Here is a 24,424-nt window from a genome sequence, read left to right as displayed (position 1 = left end):
GTCAGACGCATCGCTTTCGACTTGCAATGGAATGGACTCATCGATGGCATGCAGCGTTGCAGCAGCGATGTCCAATTTGATGCGGTTGAAGGCCGCTCTGGCTTTGGTTGACAGGGGGAAGGAGATGGTCTTGATGAGTGGCCGTGCCTTGTCGGCATAGTGTGGAACACATTGGGCATAGTAAGAGAAAAAAAACCCAGGCAGTGTCTGAGTATCTTCTGGGTGTGGGGGAGCAAGTCCATGAGGGGACGCATGCGGACAGAGTCCAACATGACCACCCCATTCTCTACCACACAACCCAGAATTGCAAGCAGAGTGGTCCGGAAGACACACTTGTCAAAATTGTAGGTCAAGTGCAGCCGAGTTGCAGTCTGAAAAAAATTCTCAAGGTTGGCATCATGATCCTCCGTGTCATGGCCACAGATGGTGACATTGTCCATATTCGGGAAAGTAGCAGTCAGCCCGTTCTGGTCCACCATCCAGTCCATTTCCCGCTGGAAGACTGCATCGCCATTTGTGATCCCAAAGGTTACCCTGAGGAATTGATACAGCCTCCCATTCGCTTCGAAGGCCATGAAAGGTTGGTCTTCTCGGCGGATCGGGAGCTGATGATAGGCCAAACGACATAAATAAACTATACCCTCCCCAATAATTATTACACATTAATAACCCAACTCAAATTAGTCCAACCCCCCCTTTCCCCCCAAAATATAAAGAGTGAAGAATTAATAAAGTTAATAATATGTGAGAAAAAAAACCCACTTACAAAAAAAAACAAAAACATAACCGATTAAAATACTAACAAAAAGAAAAGTAATTAATACTAAGATATCAGACTTAAAAAACATATTTAAATCAAACTTAAATACATATATTTAACAAATGGAGTTAAGATGAAACATATATTTAACTCAAACTTAATATAAAAAATTAGTTAAGTTAGTAACATTATCTATCAAAAATTCTTTAAAAAAAATTGTAACATGAAAAAAAAGATGAAAAAAAAACTCTCTATAGAGATAAACCTTCACCAAATATCAATTAACTTCACATCTATCATCATATTAGTCACATAAACCACCATCTTAAAACAAAATTCAAACCTCATTAAGCATTGTACAATTCAATTTTAGTACTCTTCCACCATTTTTCCCTTTTACTCTTGAATAGTTATCCAATAAAAGCTCCAATACCACATTTAAATATCCCCAATCATTACGTTAAAATTCAGATATCCAAATAATAAAAACACATCTACCATGAAATCTATATCTTCAACAAATGGAGCATAAACCACAAACAAAATTCAAGCCTCATTAAGAATTGTACAATTCAATTTATAACTTTCACCATTATTCCCTTCGTTCTATAACTAAAATAGCAAAATAATATACACCAGAATTACCACTCCTTTCACCTTAAAGTTAAAGAAAAAATATAAAAAAAACTTATCCATCCCATTCACAGTTAAATTTCAGATATTCCTTATCTACTGAATAAACTTTACAAAAAAAACCACATCAATTTTTAGTTTTTTAAACAATCAAATACTTTCTTATCCTTTTTTTTATATTTAAACAAAAAAAACCCTTCACTCTTTAATCTAATAATACAAAAAAAAGGAAAAAAAAACGGGTAGGAGGTTAAAAATACCCCCTCCCGTCTAAACCGCGCAATGCGGTAACTCCCAAAAAAAAATGGGTGTGAGATAACTCAAACGTAGCAGATGACTTTCAGGAAATAGTGCCTATCCAGTTCTCTCCCCCAACTCTCACTTCATCTTAAACTAACATCATCATTATTTAATATCCCTTTTTTTTTAAAAAAAAACATTAGAAAAAAAAAGGACAACTCTTCTTTTAATCAGCTCCAACTGCCGAGTCACCATTACAACCATTCCTTCTTGGAGCACGGCTCTTTTCTTCCATCTCTTGTCTCCTTAGAGATCGCGGCGGACTATGTCTCTGTTGAAACTGAGTAATTGGCAGCTCTTGAGCAAATGCTATAGCTTCCTTTGGAGAATCAAAGAACTTTGGTTGGCAACCGTCTTGAAAAACCTTCAAAACAGCTGGATATCTAAAGGTTGCCTTGTAACCTTTCTTCCACAACAACTCTTTAGCAGGATTGAATTCCCGTCGTTGGAACATAACTTCTTGACTCAAATCCGCATAGAAGAAAACTCGATTATTTTGAATCATCAAGGGTGATTTTCTCTGTTGTGCATTTCTAATAGCCACTCGTAAAATTATTTCTCTGTCGTAATAATTCAAGCAACGAACCAAAACAGGTCTTGGACTTTGACCTGAAATAGGTCTTCTACACAAGGCTCTGTGAGCACCTTCCAGTATTATACCTTCCGGGAAATGTTCTTGACCCAGCACCTGCGGAATCCATTCAGTAAAAAATTTGCTTGGGTCTGGTCCCTCCATACCTTCCGGCAAACCAATAATCTTTATATTGTTCCGTCTGGATTGGTTTTCCAAATAATCAATCTTTTTCGCCAAATTTTTATTTTGAGTTTGTAAGTCTTTGACCATTTTGGTCACATCAAAAACTTGATCCCGTATTTCGTCTATATCTTCTTCACACAAATTAAATTTATCTCTCACTTCAAGCTTAAAAGCTCCAAACTCAGCCATCTGTTGAGAATGTATTTTCACCAGAGTATTAAACCTAGTACCAAGTTCAGTCATAATCTTGGATAATCCCTGCATTGTTTAAGATAATTTAGATTCAAGATTCACAAAAATCTTTTCAATTGGAAGAGATTTTGGCTCAACAGATTCCTGCTTCTTCTGCATAACCAAAGGATCTTCTGTTCCTTCCTTCATTCTGGTTGCCTTCCTTGTAGTATGACTGCGTGTGGAAACCACAGCCACAGCCTCTCCAGCAATGACTGGAGGACGCTGGCCGGGGTTACCCCCAGTCCATAATGTATTAAGTTCTCCCAGTACATCAAGTTGTATAGGTTCTTCTATCTCAAGAGATGCAGTTTGCAGCGCCACCTCTACAGTTGACAAATGCCTTTGAGTAACTCTTTGTTCTAAAGGCTGTTTGGCACCCTCTTTAGGGGGCTCTACTGATGTAACATAGAGCTCTACATCCGAACACTGTACCTCTCTCCTGGAATCCATTTCACGCTGAGTCCCGGTGTCTTTCCTGTAGGTAGGCTCCAAAATTTGAACTTTTGGAAAATGTAGTTTTTTGATGATCTGTTGTTTTTTTTGCTCTTTTCCACCAATTGTACCATCATAAATTATCTAAACTTTTAAAGAATTATAACGGGCATTTCTAGACAAAACAATAAGATAGAGTCAGGAGAGGACTGGAAGGCACGTCTGATCCTTACGCCATCTTGCCATGCCCCCTGCGCACCTCATTTGTGATAAATTTCCTGTGTTCCTAACTATATTGCCGGCTTTTGGTGGCCACAAGCTTCCAGCCAGGGGTGAGATTTGCGAAAAGTGCTGGCGGAGCAACTCGGAGGATGGAGAGACTACAGGTGAGGGCGCGGGGGCGGGTGGCTCGGGCTGCCAATGGCAGGAGGTTTCCGGGGTGGAGTGGTTACAGACAGAGAGTGAAGTGTGAGGCCCCCCAAAGTGCAGGGAAATGGTTTGAAACTGGCACTGAAAATCCAGTCCCAGCAGAGTAGGGACACACAATTGGGGAATGAATAATAGTTTGAAGTCTGTGAACGTATTGCCCTGGACTTTCAGGGTCACCACGCAGTACCCCTTTACCCCAATCGAGAGTGATCTGGTCGCCAATAAAATTCTCTGTGCAGTGAGGAGAATAGCCAGTCCGCAATGGTGGGCCAGGTCTGGGCGGATAAAACTGTCAGTTGACCCCAAGTCAAATAAGCAATTGGAATAGTGTCCATGCACTTTAATCAGTTCCATTGCTTTTGTGAGGGGTTTGGGGAAGTCCTGGTCGAGGGTTATTGATACAGAGACTTGTAATGTAGACAGTGGAGTCCTGCGTGATGATGTCACGCAACGTGTGCGTGATGACGTCACGCAAACAGTTGGGCCTGAAAAAAGTGTCGGGAAGTTGGTGTTGCTGCCTGCAGCCAAAGGCAAGTTTTGGGGGTCGCTGCTTGCCATCGGCAGTGGACAGCGGTGGGGCGGGTCCCTGTTTGGCAGCGTCGGGTCCCCAGTTGGCAGCGTCGATGGGTACCGAGTTGGCAGCGTCTGCGGGTCCATGGTCGGCGGCGGGCATTGAAGTCGGGGCTGGGGCCTGGTCGGACATTGCTTTGTGAGATAGGGTGAACGTCATTGCGGCGAGGGTGTGTTGTACCTTCTGTGCTCAGGGTCTGCCCCGTGACGTCAGGTGCTGCCGCGCGGTGGAGTCCTCGCTCTCATTGGATGAGAGCACTGAGGAAGAAGTGTTTGAAATGTAGAGTGGCGATTTGGCTTCACACGAGGCACTGTGTTTGACGGCGGCCATTTTGGAGCAATAGACTACAGCAAAATGGCTGTTTTAAAGCACTTCTGGCACCTGGCTTTTCTCACCGGGGACTGAGATCTGCTGTGCTTGTTCTTCCCACAGAAGTAACACTTTGGGGTTGCATCGGACAGCGTAGCAGCAGTAGTAGGGTAGAGGGAGGGCATCCTACTCACATCAGAGTGTGGGGTCCAACCCCAAGAGTATATGTCCATACTTAAAATCGCAGCCTCCATCGTCTCTGCAATCTGGATCACATCCTCTCGGTTTTCTCCCCTGTGCTCTAGCAGGCGCTGCCTCACCTCATTCGTTCGAACCCCGGCCACATAGGCATCCCGAATGAGATCGTCTGTGGTCTCCGCAGCAGTTCTGTCTGCGCAGGCACAGTCCCTGCCCATTGCCCTTAGTGCCTGAATATAAGCTTTACAGAACTCACTGGGCTGTTGCCTCCTTGTAACAAGTTTGCACCGAGCATAGACCCTGTTCACTGGTCGCTTTCAGCACCTTCATGGCTGCAGCGTAATTAGTTGCATCCTGGACACTCTGGCAGACTCTTGGGGACACCATAGTCATCAATATTAGTAGTCGATGGTTGTCCTCTATCAAAGAGCTGTATGTTTCGAAGCATCTCACCCAGTGCTTAAAGTCATTCAAGGCTGTAGCTGACTGTGGGTCAATGTCGAGGCGTTCCAGCCGGAGCATACGCTCCATCCCTTCAAAATTTTTTTAGTTAATAAAATAAAATCGCGTCGAAAGAACCAAAGAGTTGTTGATCCAAACCAAGGCTTTTATTAACTAAAAGACTGGAGCATATCACAAGTAGGTCAACCAGTCCAGAATGACCTAGTCTGGCTAGGAGCAATCCTTTAAGACCTGCCAGTAGGTGTGGCTACACTCTCAGCCAATCACAGTCATCCTACACTACCATCTGTACATATGTACATATACTCATTGGTGATAGAATCTGTACTATCACTATAGTATGTTGTTATCAGTACAAGATTAAAAGAGAAACGCACAACATAAATTCAGAGAATATCTGAGAGAAGAACTGAGTGAAGAACAGCAGAGAGGGTAGCAGCAAAGATGTCAAGATTAGTGGAGACATGACCCAAGAGATGCTGAGCTACTACGTTTTTGTAGGTTACCTTAAATTGAATTTGCAGATTATTATCAACTTCTTCAGCTTTCATGTAGAACAGTTGTCTTGCTATAGAACTGGTGGCTACACATTGCAGGTGCTCTAAAGTTATAATTCTCCTCAAGTTTCTTGCCCAGGTATGTCAACTGATATTTTGTCAAGGTGATTCAAAACCAAGTTCATTTGTGCATCTAACACCCTAATAGGCCAGATATGTGGCCAGTGAATTTCACCTCGTGCACAGGAAAGTGTGGTACTATAAGCACTTACCTAGTATAACTTCATGACCAGGGAGTTTGAATCAATGTTCAAGGCTTACTTTCCACAGATTTACTGCTGAAGCAACAAGGAGAGAGTTGGGAAGGTAGCCTGTAGGTTCTGTATAAGTTATCATGATGCTTTCTGACTGCAGCAGTCCTACTTTTTAGATCTTTTGTTTCAAGAAAGTAGTTTTTAAGATTGATGGCACAAAAGGTACTTTTTCCTACTTGAATTTTGGAATTGAATGCTGAAAAAACGGCTGAAATGCTATAATGAGACCCATATAACTGGCCAGGGTCTCATTAATCAGTCATCATAATATTGTATAACTCTTTAAGTATCTGTATGAACCTAAAGGCAGTTAATACTGGGAGTGCTTCACAATTCATGACATACAACAGAAAGGATTGAAAATGGAGGATGACAAAGGTAAATGTCACACCACATGATTAAAAAAAACATGTCAAGGAGGACAAAAAAAGGAACTGCATTGCTTAAACATCTTTCACAACTTCTGAAAATCCTAAATTGTCACCAACCAAATTAACATTTGAGGTGTGGTCATTAGGTGATCAGAAGGTTGGTCAAGAGCTGCTATTTTTACAGGTAAACGCCTGTAATTGAGCACTTCACTCATTGGCATGTGACTGCAACAGGCACATCAGAGGGAACATCAACATGAGAGCAGCATTGAGGGAGATCCTGAGCTGACACTAGGGCAGTTTCAAGGGTGCAGGGTTAGCAAGGCTGGCAAATGTAAGTTATGATGGGTTTCAGTACAGTCCAGGTCAATCTTTTTATTGCAGCACGAACAATCATCCCTTCTTTAAAAAATACATTGGCTTGGGCCATCGTTAAGCTGTATGAAAATTTATTCACTGCTCACCTTTAGCTATGTACTTTTGATAATATTCTAACAACTACTGTACATGCTTTAAGTGCATTCCATATACTGTGGGAATTCATCTAGTCATGCATGCATTGTCATTTTAATGCATATTGTCTATACCAGACTGAATTATATTTGAACTTTTCAAAAATTTCACTCCAATGGTCATTGGTACAAAAACATGTAAACTAAATTGTTCAGACCAATAACTAATCCTAATGGTTTCTTTCTCCATCTTCAGAAAAGGGATTCTTTCTTTCTTTGTTTTCCTTTCTTCCTCGTTACTGAAAACCAGTGACAATGCAAATTAATTCTGTGTCCATTCATACTTTATTCAACATTAACTTGCCTTGCACTATTAACCACAGCTCTTCATCTGTTTAGCCATAAAAACAAAGCTTAATGGTATGAACTCTGCAAAGTTCCGAAACAATAATAAACCACTAAAATCATTCAGCCTTGGAATCCAGTCGGCATTTTTTTTTTGCAGATACTAATTTTCATTTCTCTATCATTCTCCAGGCCTTTAACACTTGAATTCTCTACCTAAACATCTTCATCCCCTACCTCTCTCATGATAGACCTTAAAACCTAATCTCATTAGTAAAGCTGTTCTAATATTGACTAATTAGCTGGTGTCTGATTTTGTTTAATAACATTCCTGTGAAACACCATGAGACATTTTATGATATTAGAGGCCTATAGAACTTCAGACTGTTGCTGTTAATGCTTCAGGTCAATTTTGTTACAAGAAAAACTTGCATTTACAGCAGTTTTCACGAATTAAGGATGCCCCAGAGTACATTATGGCTTCGGAAGTATTCTTTTTAAATAGTCACTTTTGTAAACAGAAGAGCAAATTTTCCCTTGTGGGTAAAGTTGAGAAAGTGCAACTGTAAAAAGACTCTAGTGTATAAGACATTGGTGAGGACAAATTTGGAGTATTGTGTGCAGTTTTGGTCACCTAACTACAGGAAAGATATCAATACGATAGAAAGAGTATTGAGATTTACTAGGATGTTGCCTGGAACTGAGTTATAGGAGAAGGTTAAATAGGTTAGGACTCCATTCCCTGGAGCATGGAAGAATGAGAGATTTGATAGAGGTATTTAAAATTATGAGAGGGACAAACAGAGTAAATGTAGGTACATTTTTTCCATTGAGGGTAGATGAGATACAAACCAGAGGACATGAATTAAGGGAAAAAGGGGAAAGGTTTAGGGGGAACTTCCTCATACTGAAAGTCCTGGGAGTGTGGAACGAGCTGCCAGCTGAAGTGGTGAATGCAGGCTCAATTTTAACACTTGAGAAGAATTTGGACAGGAACATGGATGGGAGAGGTATGGAGGGCAATGGACTAGGTGCACGTCAGTGGGACTAGGCAAAATAAAAATGGTTTCAGATAGGCTAGAAGGTTTGAAGGGGCCAGTTTCTGTACAGTAAAGTTCTATGGTCCTATGATGGGAGTTACATGCAGGCCTCCATGTTGCACCTAGGATGTTGGGTGTAAATTACAACCAGAGTTAGAGAAGGTGTGCAAGAAAGACAATGTTATGGTGGTCATGTGGCACTACAATATGCAGGTAGACTGGGAAAATTAGGTTGACGCTGGATCCCATGAAAAGGAAATTGTGGAATGCTGATGAGATGGCTTTTTTGAGCAGCTAGTGGTTGAGCCCACAAGGGAAAAAGTGATTCTGGATTTGGTCCTGTGTAATGAATGGGAGTTGATTAGGGATCTTAAGGTAAAGGAACCATTAGGAGGCAGTTATCAGAATATGATAGATCACACTCTGCAGCTTGAGGGAGAAGATCAAATCTGAATTACATTTGAGTAAAGGTAACTTTCTTTTCTTTAGCTTGGCTTCGTGGACAAAGATTAATGGAGGGGTAATGTCCACGTCAGCTGCAGGCTCGTTTGTGGCTGACAAGTCAGATGCGGGACAGGCAGACACGGTTGCAGCGGTTGCAAGGGAAATGGGTTGGTTGGGATTGGGTGTTGGGTTTTTCCTCCTTTGTCTTTTGTCAGTGAGGTGGGCTCTGTGGTCTTCTTCAAAGGAGGTTGCTGCCCGCCGAACTCTGAGGCACCAAGATGCACGGTTTGAGGCGATATCAGCCCACTGGCGGTGGTCAATGTGGCAGGCACCAAGAGATTTCTTTAGGCAGTCCTTGTACCTGTTCTTTGGTGCACCTTTGTCTCGGTGGCCAGTGGAGAGCTCGCCATATAACACGGTCTTGGGAAGGCAATGGTCCTCCATTCTGGAGACGTGACCTACCCAGCGCAGTTGGATCTTCAGCAGCGTGGATTCGATGCTGTCGGCCTCTGCCATCTCGAGTACTTCGATGTTGGTGATGAAGTTGCTCCAATGAATGTTGAGGATGGAGCGGAGACAATGCTGGTGGAAGCGTTCTAGGAGCCGTAGGTGATGCCGGTAGAGGACCCATGATTCGGAGCCGAACAGGAGTGTGGCAACGGCTCTGTATACGCTAATCTTTGTGAGGTTTTTCAGTTGGTTGTTTTTCCAGACTCTTTTGTGTAGTCTTCCAAAGGCGATATTTGCCTTGGCGAGACTGTTGTCTATCTCGTTGTCGATCCTTGCATCCGATGAAATGGTGCAGCCGAGATAGGTAAACTGGTTGACTGTTTTGAGTTTTGTGTGCCCGATGGAGATGTGGGGGGGGCTGGTAGTCATGGTGGGGAGCTGGCTGATGGAGGACCTCAGTTTTCTTCAGGCTGACTTCCAGGCCAAACATTTTGGCAGTTTCTGCAAAACAGGACGTCAAGCGCTGAAGAGCTGGCTCTGAATGGGCAACTAAAGCAGCATCGTCTGCAAAGAGTGGTTCATGGACAAGTTGCTCTTGTGTCTTGGTGTGAGCTTGCAGGCGCCTCAGATTGAAGAGACTGCCATCCGTGCGGTACCGGATGTAAACAGCGTCTTCATTGTTGAGGTCTTTCATGGCTTGTTTCAGCATCATGCTGAAGAAGATTGAAAAGAGGGTTGGTGCGAGAACGCAGCCTTGCTTCACACCATTGTTAATGGAGAAGGGTTCAGAGAGCTCATTGCTGTATCTGACCCGACCTTGTTGGTTTTCGTGCAGTTGGATAACCATGTTGAGGAACTTTGGGAGGCATCGGAGGCGCTCTAGTATTTGCCAAAGCCCTTTCCTACTCACGGTGTCGAAGGCTTTGGTGAGGTCAACAAAGGTGATGTAGAGTCCTTTGTTTTGTTCTCTGCACTTTTCTTGGAGTTGTCTGAGGGCAAAGACCATGTCAGTAGTTCCTCTGTTTGCGCGAAAGCTGCACTAGAGCGTCGGTTAAAGTTGGTTAGAAGGGGATCCTTGCAGGCAAGGCGACAATGGCAAGTGTTTGAGTCATAAATAATTCAGAAAAAGCAGGTTCGTTCATTTCAAATATTTATACATCTGTATATGGAGAAGATGATTGGGAGGCAGAAGGGGGTGAAGATGGATAAGTCACTTGGACCAGACAAACCACACCCCAGGGTTCTGAAAAATGTGGCTGAAGAGAGTGAACTCATTAGCACTGATCTTTCAAGAATCACCAGACTCAGAAATGATTCCATAGAACTGGAAAATTGTAAATGCCGCTCCACTCTTTCGGAAGAGAGAGAGAGAGGGAGAGAGAGAGAGGGAGAGAGAGAGAGAGAGAGAGAGAGAGAGAGAGAGAGAGAGAGGCAAAGATCAATTAGCCTAACTTTGTGGTCTGCAAGATACTAGAGTACATTATTAGGGATGATATTTCAGGTACTTTGAAAGTATAAGATAAAATAGGCCAAAGTTTGCATGTTTTACCTCAGGGGAGATCTTGCTTAACATTTTTGTTGGAAGCCTTTGAGGAAGTAATGAGAAGGGTAGACAATTGAGACCCACTTGAAGTTATTTGCTTACATTTTCAGAAGTCCTTTGGCATAAGAGTGCAATACAAGATAGGTACCTTTGGTATTATGGGAAAGGTACAAGCATAATAGAAAATTGCCTGACTGTAGAGGGACTTGAACAGGTTTAGTTAATGGGAAAAGAAATGGCAGATGGAATCTAGCATTGGGAAATGAATAGTCATGTACTTTAGTAGGAGTATTAAAGAAGTAGATTATTTTCTAAATGGGGAAAGAATTCAGGAAGCAGAGGTACATAGGGAGTTGGGTGTTCTAGTGCTGGATTCACTAAAGGTTAGCTTGCAGGTTGAGTAAGTAGTAAGGAAGGCAAGTGCAATGTTAGCATTCATTTTGAAAAGACCAGAGCATAAAAACAAAGATGTAATGCTGAGGCCTTATAAGGCCTTGGTCAGACAATATTTTGAGTTTTAAGAGTGGTTTTGTGCGCAACATCTTTGGAAGGATGTGCTGGCATTGGAGAGGTCCAGAGAAGATATATGTGAATAATCTTGGGGATGACAGGGTGAACACATGAAGAGGGTTTGATGGCTCTGTGCCTATACTCGCTGGAATTTAGAGGGATGAGGGAGATATGATTGAAACCTACCAAATACTGAAAAGGCTTTACAGAATGGACATGGAGAAAATGTTTCCTGTTGTGGACACAGCCTCAGTACAAAAGGGATGTCCCTTTAAAACAAGGTTGAGGAGAATTTCACATCCAGAGCGTGGTGAATCTGTGGAATTCATTGCCACAGAAAGCTGTGGTGACCAAGTAATTGGGTACATTTAAAATTCTATTTGGAGCTAGAATGTTAGACCAAATGGCCTCTTCCTTTGTTGTAATCAATGCATAACTTGACTCATTAATGATTGTCTACCAAGTATTATTCAGGATATAGTATTTGCAGTAGTCTAGAGTGATACCAGTCTTAAAATGATGATACAAAAATGAGAAAGTTCTGGAAATACTCAACTGGTGATGAGAGAATCAGAGTAAAGGTGTAATAGTGAAAAAACTGGAAGATATGAAAGAAGGATGGCATTTAAAGAAATAAAAGCCACTGTAAGGGGGTGGAAGGGGTTGTGTGAGCATATTAACCAGCAGATAGGTCTCTGTAGAATGGAGAGCAAGCATGAATGCATGTCAGAAAGAATGATGGTACAAGGCAAGGCGAGTTGAAAGCTGATCAAGCAACAAGGAAAACAAAAGATACATCAATTAGAAACATCAATTGGGCAAGGTGCTGGGATTCACCAATTCTCCACAAAGAATCTATTATCAAAGAAGCAAAAAATCAGGCCTTAAACCAAGATGGAATGAAGAGGGCCAAATTGTTTTTCAGTATTTCAATGGAAAATAACTTCAAGATTGTTAAGTGTATTAACAGCTTGAAGGTTAGAATTGGAATAAAAAGCATGCCGTTAATTGCATCAAGTGCAAAACATGGGTACCACAGAGATTATACATGGGCTAAAATGATTTCTAGATAATAACTGTGCAAAAATGTTTATATTTCTTGAATGATAGAATTTAGATATACTGCATAATAACAGGCCCTTCCGGCCCATTAGTCCTTGCCATCCAACTACATCCAATTGGCCTACAATCCTTGAATGTTTTGAAGGATGGGTGGAAACTGGAGCAATTGGATGAAACCCACGCAGACTTGGGGAGAATGTACAAACTCTTTACAGACAGTGCCAGATTTGATCCCCAGTCACTGGCAATGTAATAGTGTCACACTAACCACTATGCTAACCATGCTACCTGATCAGCCATGATTTGAATGGTGGAATAGACTTGATGGGCTGAATGACTTCTTCCTGCTGTTAAAGCTCATTCTGCTCTGTTTTACTCATGTTGGACAAAGGAAGAATTTTAGCAGGTCATTGGCGAGAAAGCAATGGAGCGTTGGTTTAATGTCAGACTGAACATGGCAACCTTGACAATACAATACTTCTTAAATACAATACTTCTTAAGTATTTGTACTGAAGATTTGAAACTGCAAAAGTCAAACTCAGAATAGGAATGCTATCGCAAACGAACTCCGCAACGATTTACAAGCTAACTTATAAGATGATTTACAAGATGAAAGAAGAGAAAGAAAATTTGAGGATTATGAGGTAGGAATGGTTTAGATTTTTTTTTAGGTAGGAATATATAGATCAGCACAATATTGAGGGCTGAAGGGCCTGTACTGTGCTGTAATGTTCTATGTTCTATTTAATAAAGTTCTACTCCATAGAACTGTCCAAAGCATTGCATTTCAACTTCCAAACTTTACCTATTATTACATTTTATCTTGAATTCCGGTCCATCCACTGTCTTTCTTGAAAGATCTTGTCAGCAGGCATTTCAAATCTACTTTTATCAGTTTTTTGCATTTCCACAATCCAAATGGGCTGTTCCAGCTGCTCCTTTCCATTCTACATCTGGGTTTAATCCATTTTATTACAGTAGGTCTGAACAAAATTCAATTAAATAACATCACTTGATAAATCTAATCTTTCATCATTCAAGAAATGTAAACATTTTTGCATAGTTATTATCCAGAAATCAATTTAGCTCATCTATAATCTCTGTGGTATTCATATCTTGTCACCTGATGCTTCTTTGATAATAGATTCTTTGTGGAGAATTGGTGAATCCCAGCATCTTGCCCAATTGATATTTCTAATTGATGTATCTTTTGTTTTCCTTGTTGTTTGATCAGCTTTCAACTCGCCTTGCCTTATACCATCATTCTTTTTGACATGTATTCATACTTGCTCTCCATTCTATCAGAGACCTATCTGCTGGTTAATATGCTGACCCCCCCCCCCCCACCCCCTTTCAGCGGCTTTTATGTCTTTAAATGCCATCCTTCTCTCACATTTTCCAGGTTCTTCACTATTACACCTTTACTCTGCTTCTTTCATCACCAGTTGAATATTTCCAGTACTTTCTCATTTTTGTATCATCATTTTAAGGCTGGTATCACTCTAGACTGCTGCAAATTCTATACCCTGAATATTACTTGGTTGACAATCATTAATAAGTCAAGTTATACATTGTCTACTGATTACATCAAAGGAGTATGCCTTGGTTCAATGAGTTCATGCTGGCTCCAAATTATACCATCCCAGCAGCCAATGCCTTGATCCTTATTTCCCTCTATAGTCCCTGCGACATATTTTCCCTCAGTTCCTCACCAAGTTGCCTTTGATACAATTATCACTTACTTGTATGAAAGGATAATTTACAGTTGACAAATAACCTCTTATTTTGAATTATGGATATGAGCAGAAATCAGAGTACCCAGGGAAAGCTGCAACTCACAGTTTCCATGGTGCTTTCAGCTACCATTTTTCTGAGAAATGTCTCAATTTCCTGCTGCAACTTCAGCAGAAATTCTGAGCATTAGGTGTATTGGATTGCTAGTTCTTTATGCTGGAGAGCAAAAATCTTGATGCAAACAGCAAGTAAACAAACACAAGGCTGCATCTGGTATCAAGAAGCCCTTACACAATTGAAGTCAATGGAAATTAAGGAGAAATTTCTCCATTATCTGAAATAATATTTGCCATGAGGAAGAGTTGTTGTGGATGGCCTACCTTCCCAGAGCCAGGACTTACTAAGGGTTGTGGCCTCAAAAAAAAAATCTCAGACTCTCCTTTACTGATCTTTCCTCAATAAGAAAATCAGATAAGGGTATGCTTGCAAATGATCCAAGATCAAGACATGACATATTGAAACAAAATGAAAAAAAAAATACAGTAGCTGGGAATTTGAATCAAAGTAGAAAATACTGTACACAGATGGTTAGTCAGCAACCACGGAGGGAAAAATAATTAGTGTAACTGAGTTGGCCATTTTGCTGTTCAAGCTGCCGGTCAACATGTCCTGGGTAAGTTTAGTTAGGTTCCCTGACTTCCTCAGAGCTAGGGCAGGGACCCGAATGACTTTGGATGACACTGACCGGATCAGACCTTTTCAAGCTGCCTTGTGAGTGGGGTGCTAACTGGGCAAATTGCCCGGTTAACCCCATTTTACAAGGCAGTTTGAAAGCACTTACTGAGAACGTCAGAGGAGTTTAGCTGAGTAGTTTTTGGGGAATTGAAGAATGCAATATTATATCTAATGAATAATAAAAGAAAGTCGACTTCATGGTGTGCTGAAAGAAATGAGTGAGTGTTCTTTATTTGTTTCTAAGCTGTGGTAAATCTGTACTGTTAGACACTATTGCCAAGTCAGTTTTGTTCTGCACAAGGATAACTAATTATTTATTATCCATCTACTTTTTGTATTTATTATCTTTGTAATTCAGTTGTATACTATTATAGTTGTTTTTCATGTTATTTCTTTTACAAAGTATTTGTTCAGCTGCAGGAAGTAAGAATGTTAGCGCATATGTACATTGTACAATATATATGTCAATAAACTTATTATCATTATCAACTTCACCTTCAAGATATAAAACCTCCATTAATTAGGACAGATAAAGTTTGACAACACTACCAGTTACAGTTTCCCTTACATTAAGATACATTGCTACATCATCTTTGGGTCTAACTAATCCTTCAAGCCAACTTAACAACTTTGTGGGTGCATCTTAATCTTCCATTGCTTTGGTCAACAAAGCAGCTAATCACTATCTTCTTAAATGCAATAAATACTCATCTAAAAGGTAATGAAAAAAAACACAAAAGGATGAATGAGTAAGGTGAGGCATTGGGACTATATTGCAGTAGTGATTGGGCAGGACCTTATTTCGCAACTGAAAAATTACACAATGAGTGAAGCACCAGTTCCTTCATTGACTTCAATATTTAAGTTCTTAAAGCTCTGTCTATTTCCCCTTTGCATTAATTCCAGAAGACCCCTAAGGCAAATAAATCAATTTATCATCCTTCACAGCTGCTGCTGTGAAATAAAACACAATTAAGATTAAAAATAGCTCTTTATATATGTTGCATATATAATATGACCTAATTGTTCATAAGAAGGTACAGATTTCCCCCAATAAATCTGGATTATTGTTAATATTCTCATGTTTCAATGCATCAAGGATTTGGGGCACAATGACAAATTATAAGCCCTGCAGGCAAAGCAAGTAATCTACAATTAAATCCCTACATATAGGTAAAAGAGCATGCAATTAAAGAAACATCTAGGGATGACCACTCTATAATCTGATTCTCCTTTCATAAGATTAAAGATCATCTAATATTTAGTTTTACTGCAATTCACTTCATTGAAACTTCATGATTTCACAAAGCATTTTTTTTTTTTTAGCTTTTCTGACTTTATAAAACAGACTGCAAAACTGAATCACACTTTGCAATAGGAACTTTGGCGATGTTATAATAATAAATACATGAACACAAGAGAAGCAGGAGTTGGCCACTCAAACCTGCTTCACCATTCAAAATAAGTATTGCTGGTCTTTACCCCTTGGTACACAACAGTGCAAATAAAGGCAAACAACATCTAACAATGTACAGTCAAGAATCAAGACTAACCCAAACAAAAATAGCTGTTGACAGAAAGCAATTATATGTAAATTGAAATTCTTTAAGCAATCCTTCATCTTTTAAAGAGAGAGCACCTGGTAATCCATAATATACATACCACTAATCATCTGACACGATGATCCATTATTGGTGAAGTGGTCAGTAAGTTATGGCTGGCAGCACAAGTAGGAATAAATTATAGATCATTATGACATGTTCTGTGTGCACTGCTCATGAACAATTAACTAAAATCTGAAGTGGAAAAATGAAAACTGTGTATGATGTGCATAAATCAACCAACTACCCAGCTTTCCCAAATTTCTATCATTCCTAAAAAGAAACCATCTTCAAAGTAATTTTAGATCAGAAGTTAAGCACTGCCATTTTGCCACCCTAATACGAATTCATTCCTCATGAACTGGGTGGGTTCCCACAATGTATGGATGTAATTGATAATTTTATTTTTTTCTTCTAGTTCCAGTCCAGCTGGAGGCTAGATGGTTAACAATGGTGTTTGATGTTTAGTTTTATAAAACATTTTAAACATTTTATGCTTCAACATTTACATCACAGAAACAGGGCAATCGGTTCAAGAGATTGTTGCTGGGGTTTATGCTCCACATCATCTCACATGGAATATCACCTACTTCCTGGCATAGCATCTCAGTGATAGCACCTCACTCCATCAAAAGGTTGTGGATATAAAAAAACAAAATGCTACTATAGCATACTAATGCAGGATCAAGATAGTTCTACAGTGATGGAAAAGCCTTTTTTTGTCTAGAAGGTATAATTAATCCAATTCTCAGGTGGAGGTAAAGTATACTATAATGTTATTGTGATCTCTTTTGTCAATCAACAATACACACAAAAAAGGATTATCATTATAATTTTGGGACCTGGGTAGTTAATTGTCATTTTGAGAATAATGTGATAAAAACATGTATTTTTCTTTCTTCCCTTTTTTCTTTGTTAAATTTCCTATTATTTGCCTCTATGGCAGCACGTGGCAGAAAATTAAAGAAATTCCTCCCAAATAGGTTTCCTGCTAACTAACTTATTTACTTAAATTAAAAGTAAAACACAAAAGTCTGCAGACACCCGTGGTTGAATTAAAAATTCAATGATGGAGGAACTCAGCTGATCAAACAGTGTACTTTATATAGCAAAGATATAGATACATAACTAACATATCCAGCTTGAGCCCTTCATCAAGATGTGAGTTTGAGAGCAGCAGGGATTACAGTTGAGGGCAGTGAGAGAGAATCCCACAGAACTCCCTTTGGAGAGCAAAGGAGAACTTCTTCATGGTAGGCATCCTTTGAAGAGATTTTGCAGTTTTGCAGTAGACAAAAGTAAAATACCGTATCTTGATGAAGGAGTCAAGCTGGAACGTGGGTTATGTATCTTTATCTTTGCTATATAAAGTACACCGACCAGCTGAGTTTCTCCAGCATTGTGTTTTTACTTACTTATGTGCTCCAGATTTGGAACACCTGTATATCTGTTCTGTTGAAACTTTTCATGCAGCATCTTGTACAAGGAGGGGCAAATAGAAACTGGGCTCCTCAATAGTCAACTCAGAATATTTGCATTATGTTAGGTGGTGGGTGCAGGAGCCCTGGCTATTCTAAAACACAAGAAATTTAAATTCCAGCATGCACTTCACCTTCATAATTTTTAAAGGGTTTTATCCAGCTCATCACCCCCATACCATTTTGTAATATGGAGACAGGAATAGAAATAGACATTCTCTTGAATGGATTTGGAAAGTAATTTAATTCTAGTAATTGATATGATCACTATTAAGTATGAAATGAAAGAGCAGTGATACTAGAATTAATTATCTGTTTATGATAATGCAACTCCCTAATGTCATTTGTCTCAGTAACTCCTCCAGTGCATTTTCTACGGGGCATATTAAGTGCTTGGTGGTGAAATGAAGAGAAAAAAAATCCACACTGAGTTATTTTAATTCTCATTAACCATCCATACCAGAAGTAGTCAAACTACCACCCCTGGCCCAACTGTGGATCATTGCCCATTCCTAAGTGGCCTTGCGTGAATTTTAAAAGTGAAATGGAATATGACCCATTAGAACGTAGTCTCTAACAATAAATTGCAGTTTGTATATTACACTTTTAGTTTCAACACTGAATGTCACTGCCATTTTGAAACAACTACTTGAACAAACTGAGTTTTAAAAAAAACCTTTTACCTCAGTTGATTAAACATGGCAGAACAGAAAATGAAAATAGCAAAAGAATTCAGACTGTGGGAAAATGAATTATTTTTCACAGAAGTCATGGGATAATGTGTTTGTTTAGTTTGCAAGGAATCTGTTGACTTTAATAGCCTATCTACAGATTTACACATTGCATCATAATCATGTAGGTGGACACATGGAATATGAACTGTATTTACTGAGCATTGTGGAGGCATGTTGGAGATTACCTTGTCCTTTTCTTGATCTTTTCTCCTGTTCTTATTTTGCACCCAGATTTTTATTTTGCACTGCTTTTTCTTTGAGAGTTTTATTGTATTTATTTATTTACATTAAATGTAAGAGCAGCAGATATGGAAATGCCTAACGTAATATATGAGCACATCAATAAACTACTGTAATGCCAACAGTTAAACTGTTCAGTGGTGTCATATAATTATTTTGATAGAAAATGAATTTTTGAAGGCACAGGGGTTTTGTGGTCTAAAAGGTCCATTTTTTCTTGCAGTGTAACTGTGGAAAACTGCCAGGCTTACTATTGTTTAGCCCTTGAACTCCTTATATTTTTCCGTTTATGGCCAACAACCAAAAAAGATTTGGACACCCCTGATCCAGCCATTTGAGTTGGTTTTTAAAATTACAAAAAACAAAAAGAATGAGTCAGAAACTTTAAAAACTACACACACTTCATACCACTGAGCTCAAATGCAGGCAGCATAGTAACATGGTGAGTGTACGTTAATCTTGTATTGCACATGAAATTTCTCCCTCTTTTTACTTAACCTCACTATCCCACGATAGTCCCAACCCAGGTTGGATTTTATTTAACTTGCTTTGAAGTTTATCTGCAGTATTTGTCTCAACTAACCTATGTTATAGTAATATCATCTTTGGACTATTTCTTCACATGTTTCACTAGTGCATGTCAGAGGAGAACTGAGGCTGTGTAGTTCTAAATTTCAAAAGAGTGGAAGCTGAGAACGGAAATTAATCTTTTAGGTGAGAGAATTATGGGTAAGAAATTCAATACAAAGGTGGTGAGGGTGGGGAGAATAGAGAAAATTCCAATCAATATTTCCAAAAATAGAACAGTTCTAAAATTGCCCAATTGATAAAATTCTTCCATTAACATGGTTAGTGTCAGTTCCTATCTATGCTGCATTTTTGGTTCAAACGTTGAAACTGTATTTTGTTACTTAAAGCCAGCATGTCTAAATACAGCACCAATGTTAACATTTTATTTGCTTTTTCCAGTTTTAGTCAAAACATAGCTCTCACGCAACCAAAGATTAAAACAGTAAAAGGCCACATTTCAACATGGAACTCACCAACGCAGGGTAGAGAATATCCAAGTTCTGTGTCATAGATGAATTGCCTGTCATTCAGCCTTGTCACACAGTATAGGTGGAAACAATCCAGGCATATGACATGTCGATCCACACAAGGAAATACCAAAACTGGATCGCTAAGAGCAGAAGGAAAAGAACACAATCATATGATGGTCTTCTATTTTAACTTCCCAATCTCTCTTCCTGTCCTGTGGGATCTGACTCACACTAGAATGATTACACAGGGAATTGTAGTTATCCTGAGCTTGGATGGTGACCTTCAACAGACTAACAGGTGCTAGGTCTTCAAGACTGAACCTGCCAACACAGAAGTATTATCACCTGGGAATATGGAATATGGGACAGTAATCACAAAAAGAGACTTTGTATTACTTTTCTCTCTAAAGGTCATATTTCCGGAGGCATGCCATGTGATAATGTGGGGTTAGACTACAAATCTCTACTCTCCTCGAAAAAGTTGAAAAAAATGTCAAAAAGGTTGTTAAAGTTAACAAAAATAGAAGAAAAAAGTGTTTAAAAGTATACAGTACAAATCAAAATGCCACCAAAGAAGGATAAAGCAGTTAAAGAACAAGATGAAGAAGGATCCAGGAGCTGTCTGAAAGATGCTCCCCAGGGGAGACAAGCCTGGAGCTGGGGAGACCTTGGACATAGTTGTACAAGGTCTCCCCTGACAATGGCCGCCCACATCGGGTGAAGATGTTACTTTGCGCATGCGTGAGGAGTTGCACATGCGCAGAACACAAAAACAATGGAGGCAGTTTTTTTAAAGTTTTAGAGGCTACCAACTCCAGTGGACCAGAAGAAGAGCAAGAATTATATTTTGACATGGACTTATGGTGCAGAAAAAGGAAAAAGCTAAGGAATTTTCTATTTCTTCAGTTGAAATGAAAAAATATTTGGACACTTTTCAACAGTTTATGGTGGTATTAATGGAAGAAGTTAAAAAGAATGGAGAGAAAACTGAAAGAATGATGCAGCAGGTGGATAAAAGATTTGAAGTAGTAGATGAAAAAAATAAAAGGAAATGAGTCTGAGATTCAAAATATTAAAGAACAGATGCAAAAGGTACAAGCTGAAGCAGCTACAATAAAAGATCAATTAATGCAGAAAATAGACATTTTGGAAAATTTTAGTACAAGAAATAACATCAAGATTGTTGGTTTAAAAGGTGACGAAGGTCAAGACATGAAAAATTTCCTGCAACGTTGGATTCTGGAATCTTTAGGTATAGCTGAATTTCAAGGAGACCTAGAGATTGAGAGAGCAGATCAAGCAGCGAGCTAAAGCCACACCCTGATCAATGGTCCTGTCTGATACTGGTTAAATTTCTTCATTATAAAGCACAGGAGAAAATGTTGGAACTAGGAATAAGATTTTTTTTCTATCCTGATATAATTTTTGATTTGTTAAGAAAGAGAAAATAATTTAATTCAGTTAAAAATGTGCTATGGAAAAAAGGCTATGCCTTGGTCTTGAAAGTTTTTGCCTCAGAGGGGAGAAACAGAATTTTTATGGAACTAAATGAGGCAAAGGTGTATGCCGATTCTTTGCTTGAAAAAGAATAACAGGTGGTAGTCGTGTAAATGCACCTCCTGATAGAAAGAATTTAACTGTGACTGAAAAAATTCAAGAGAGTTTAAATGGGGAGGAGACCTTAACCTATAAGTGATCTATATATATATTTACAAGATCTATAAAAAAAGAATAGGTACAATATTAAGCAACATGGGATTGTTTAGTACTTAAAATGAGTTAGTCGGGAATATGTGGAATCATGTGGTTGTGATCACATTCCGGATAGATCAGGGATTTAGAGATGTCAAAACACCATGCACCTCTGTGGGTGGGTGGAGGGGTTCAATCTTTAATTATTTTTTCTGTCTTTTTTTCTTTTTACTCTACACTTGGATTAATTACAAGTACTCAGATATATGTTGTTAAAATTGTGGGAGTGAGAGGAGTAGGAATGGGATGATGGTTGGACAAGAGATTTAATGATGGTACTTAATGGCAGGAAAATTAAATTTTATTTACTATTAATATGAATAGAATATAGAACCCAGTAAAACAAAATAAATTATTAAATTATATGAAAAAGGCTAAAGGAGATATAGCTTTTTTTGCAAGAGACTCATTTGACTGAGATAGAACATGAGAAGTTAAGAAGAGATTGGGTTGGATGGGTTATGTATGGCATTTTCATTCAATTCTAAAGGTGGAAGAGTAGCCATATTAATATAAGACTTTACTAATTAAAATATTGGATATGACTATAGATAAAGTGAGGAGATAGATAATGATTAATTGTCAAATTTATTCAGAATATTGGACATTAGTGAATATTTATGCACCAAATGTGGATGATGGGAAATTTATGCAAGATATATTTATGCAATTATCAGGTGCAAAGGGGAAAATAATAGTAGGTGGAGTTTTCAATTTTATTTGAGTGGAGATGTTACAAAAAATAAAGTAGCTAAAATTGGAAAATGTTTTTTGATTGAGATGAGACTTGTTGATAGTTGGAGAAAAATTCATCCAAATGACAGGGACTATTCTTTTTATTCTTTTAGACATAAAACACATTTGCGTATTGACATGTTTTTAGTCTCTGTACAATTACAAGCTAGAGTTTATAAGAATGAATATCAAGCTAGGGTGTTATCTGATCATTGACCTTTAATTATGTTTATTGCATTGGAGGAAGAGCAGAATAGAGGTTACAGATGGAGATTTAATACAATACTTTTACAGAGAAAGGATTTTTGTGATTTTATAAGACAACAGATATATATTTTTTCTTGAAACTAATGAAAACAGTAATGAGCAAATTTATTATATAGGACTCGATGAAGGTGTATTTAAGAGGGCAAATAATAACTTATACATCTAAAATAAAGAAAGAACATATGAAAGAGGTAGATCAATTGGAGAAGGATATTTTGGCTCAATAAAAGAAACTGAATGTTCAAAATAATGAAGAAAAGTAAAGATTATTGGAACTAAAAAAAATTGAAACTTAATACAATACAATCTTGTAAAGTAGAAAAAGATATAATGAGAACTCAGCAGAAATATTATGAATTAGGTGATAGAGCCCATAAAGTTTTAGTGTGGCAATTAAAAGCTGAGCAAATATCAAGAACAATAATAGCAACAAAGAGGAAAACTGGTCAAGGAACATATAAAATGCAAGAAATAAATGATAATTTAAAGTATTTTATTAAAAAATTATACCAATCTAAATCTCAAAAGGATGAAAAAAAAGAAATATTTATTGCATGTTACATTGCCTAAGTTAAACATAGATGAAAAATTGGAACTATGGAACTCTTTTACAGATGTAGAAGTTTATGGGACACTGATGTCGATAGCAAATAATAAGGCTCCAGGAGAAGATGGTTCCCCTCAGGAGTTTTATAAGAATTCAAAGAATTATTAGTCCCTGAATTAATGGGACTATTAGACCAAATGAGAGAGTCCTATGATTTACCAGAATCATTCAAAACAGCATTAATAACAGTTATTAGGAAAAGATCCTTTACAGCTGTCTTCTTATTAAAGAGATTATAAAATTGTATCCAAATTATTATATAATAGATTAACCAAGTATTTACCTAAATTAATAAATATGGACCAGTCTGGATTCATTAAACATTGAAGACCTGCAGATAATATAGTTAGATTTTTGAGTTTATTACATGTAGCTCAGAAAGGAAAGATATCTGCAGTAGCGGTGGCACTGGATACAGAAACAAAAAACATATTTGATAGGTTAGAATGGGACTTTTTATTTAAAGTGTTAGGTGTTTTTGACATTCCAAATACTTTTATAAATTAGATCCTTCTTTGGCTTGGCTTCGCGGACGAAGATTTATGGAGGGGGTAAAAAAGTCCACGTCAGCTGCAGGCTCGTTTGTGGCTGACAAGTCCGATGCGGGACAGGCAGACACGATTGCAGCGGTTGCAAGGGAAAATTTGTTGGTTGGGGTTGGGTGTTGGGTTTTTCCTCCTTTGCCTTTTGTCATTGAGGTGGGCTCTGCGGTCTTCTTCAAAGGAGGTTGCTGCCCGCCAAACTGTGAGGCGCCAAGATGCACGGTTTGAGGCGTTATCAGCCCACTGGCGGTGGTCAATGTGGCAGGCACCAAGAGATTGCTTGGTGATAAATTAGATAAGAGCTTTGTAAAATCAACCAAAAGCTTAAGTGGTTACTAATTGGCAAATATCTAAACCCTTTTTATTAGAAAGATCATCTGGACAAGGATGTGCATTATCACCATTTTTATTTGTTTTGGCTATAGAACCTTTGGCAGGGATACTAAGAGATAATGAGATTAAAGGTTCTGAGATAGATGAAAAAGAATACAAAATTAGTTTATTTGCAGATATTACATTATATGTAATAAAACCAGACATATTACTATAAAAAATGCAAGATTAGTAGAATATGGTTGGGTATCAGGTTATAAAGTAAATGTAGAAAAGAGTGAAGTCATACTTATGAATGACAGGGACTATACACAGTGTCAGCGAATGACTAAATTTAAGTGGCAAAAAGAATCACTTAAATACTTAGAAATAATAATTGGCAAGAATTTAGATAATTTATACAAAATTGAATTATTTACCATTATTAAAAAAGATTGAGGAGGATTTAAAAAGATGGAAAGACTTACCAATATCTTTAATAGGGAGGGTAAATTGTATCAAGATTAATTTTT

At 38.5% G+C, this 24,424-nt stretch overlaps 1 protein-coding gene across 1 annotated transcript in view; it reads right to left on the bottom strand.

Annotated features, from left to right (window-relative positions):
* prkn (parkin RBR E3 ubiquitin protein ligase) overlaps positions 1 to 24,424 on the bottom strand; it is a 1,164,186-nt gene that overhangs the window by 501,048 nt on the left and 638,714 nt on the right. Inside the window, exon 8 of the mRNA XM_069936147.1 lies at positions 19,680 to 19,816. Coding sequence (XP_069792248.1) covers positions 19,680 to 19,816 — 137 coding nt within the window. The remainder of the gene's footprint in view (positions 1 to 19,679; positions 19,817 to 24,424) is intronic.

The sequence above is a fragment of the Narcine bancroftii genome, chromosome 4 (genome assembly GCF_036971445.1).
Source record: "Narcine bancroftii isolate sNarBan1 chromosome 4, sNarBan1.hap1, whole genome shotgun sequence".
Classification (NCBI taxonomy): Eukaryota; Metazoa; Chordata; class Chondrichthyes; order Torpediniformes; family Narcinidae; genus Narcine; species Narcine bancroftii.
Note: the sequence above shows the minus strand (reverse complement) of the source record. Positions and strands in the feature narration are given on the sequence as shown.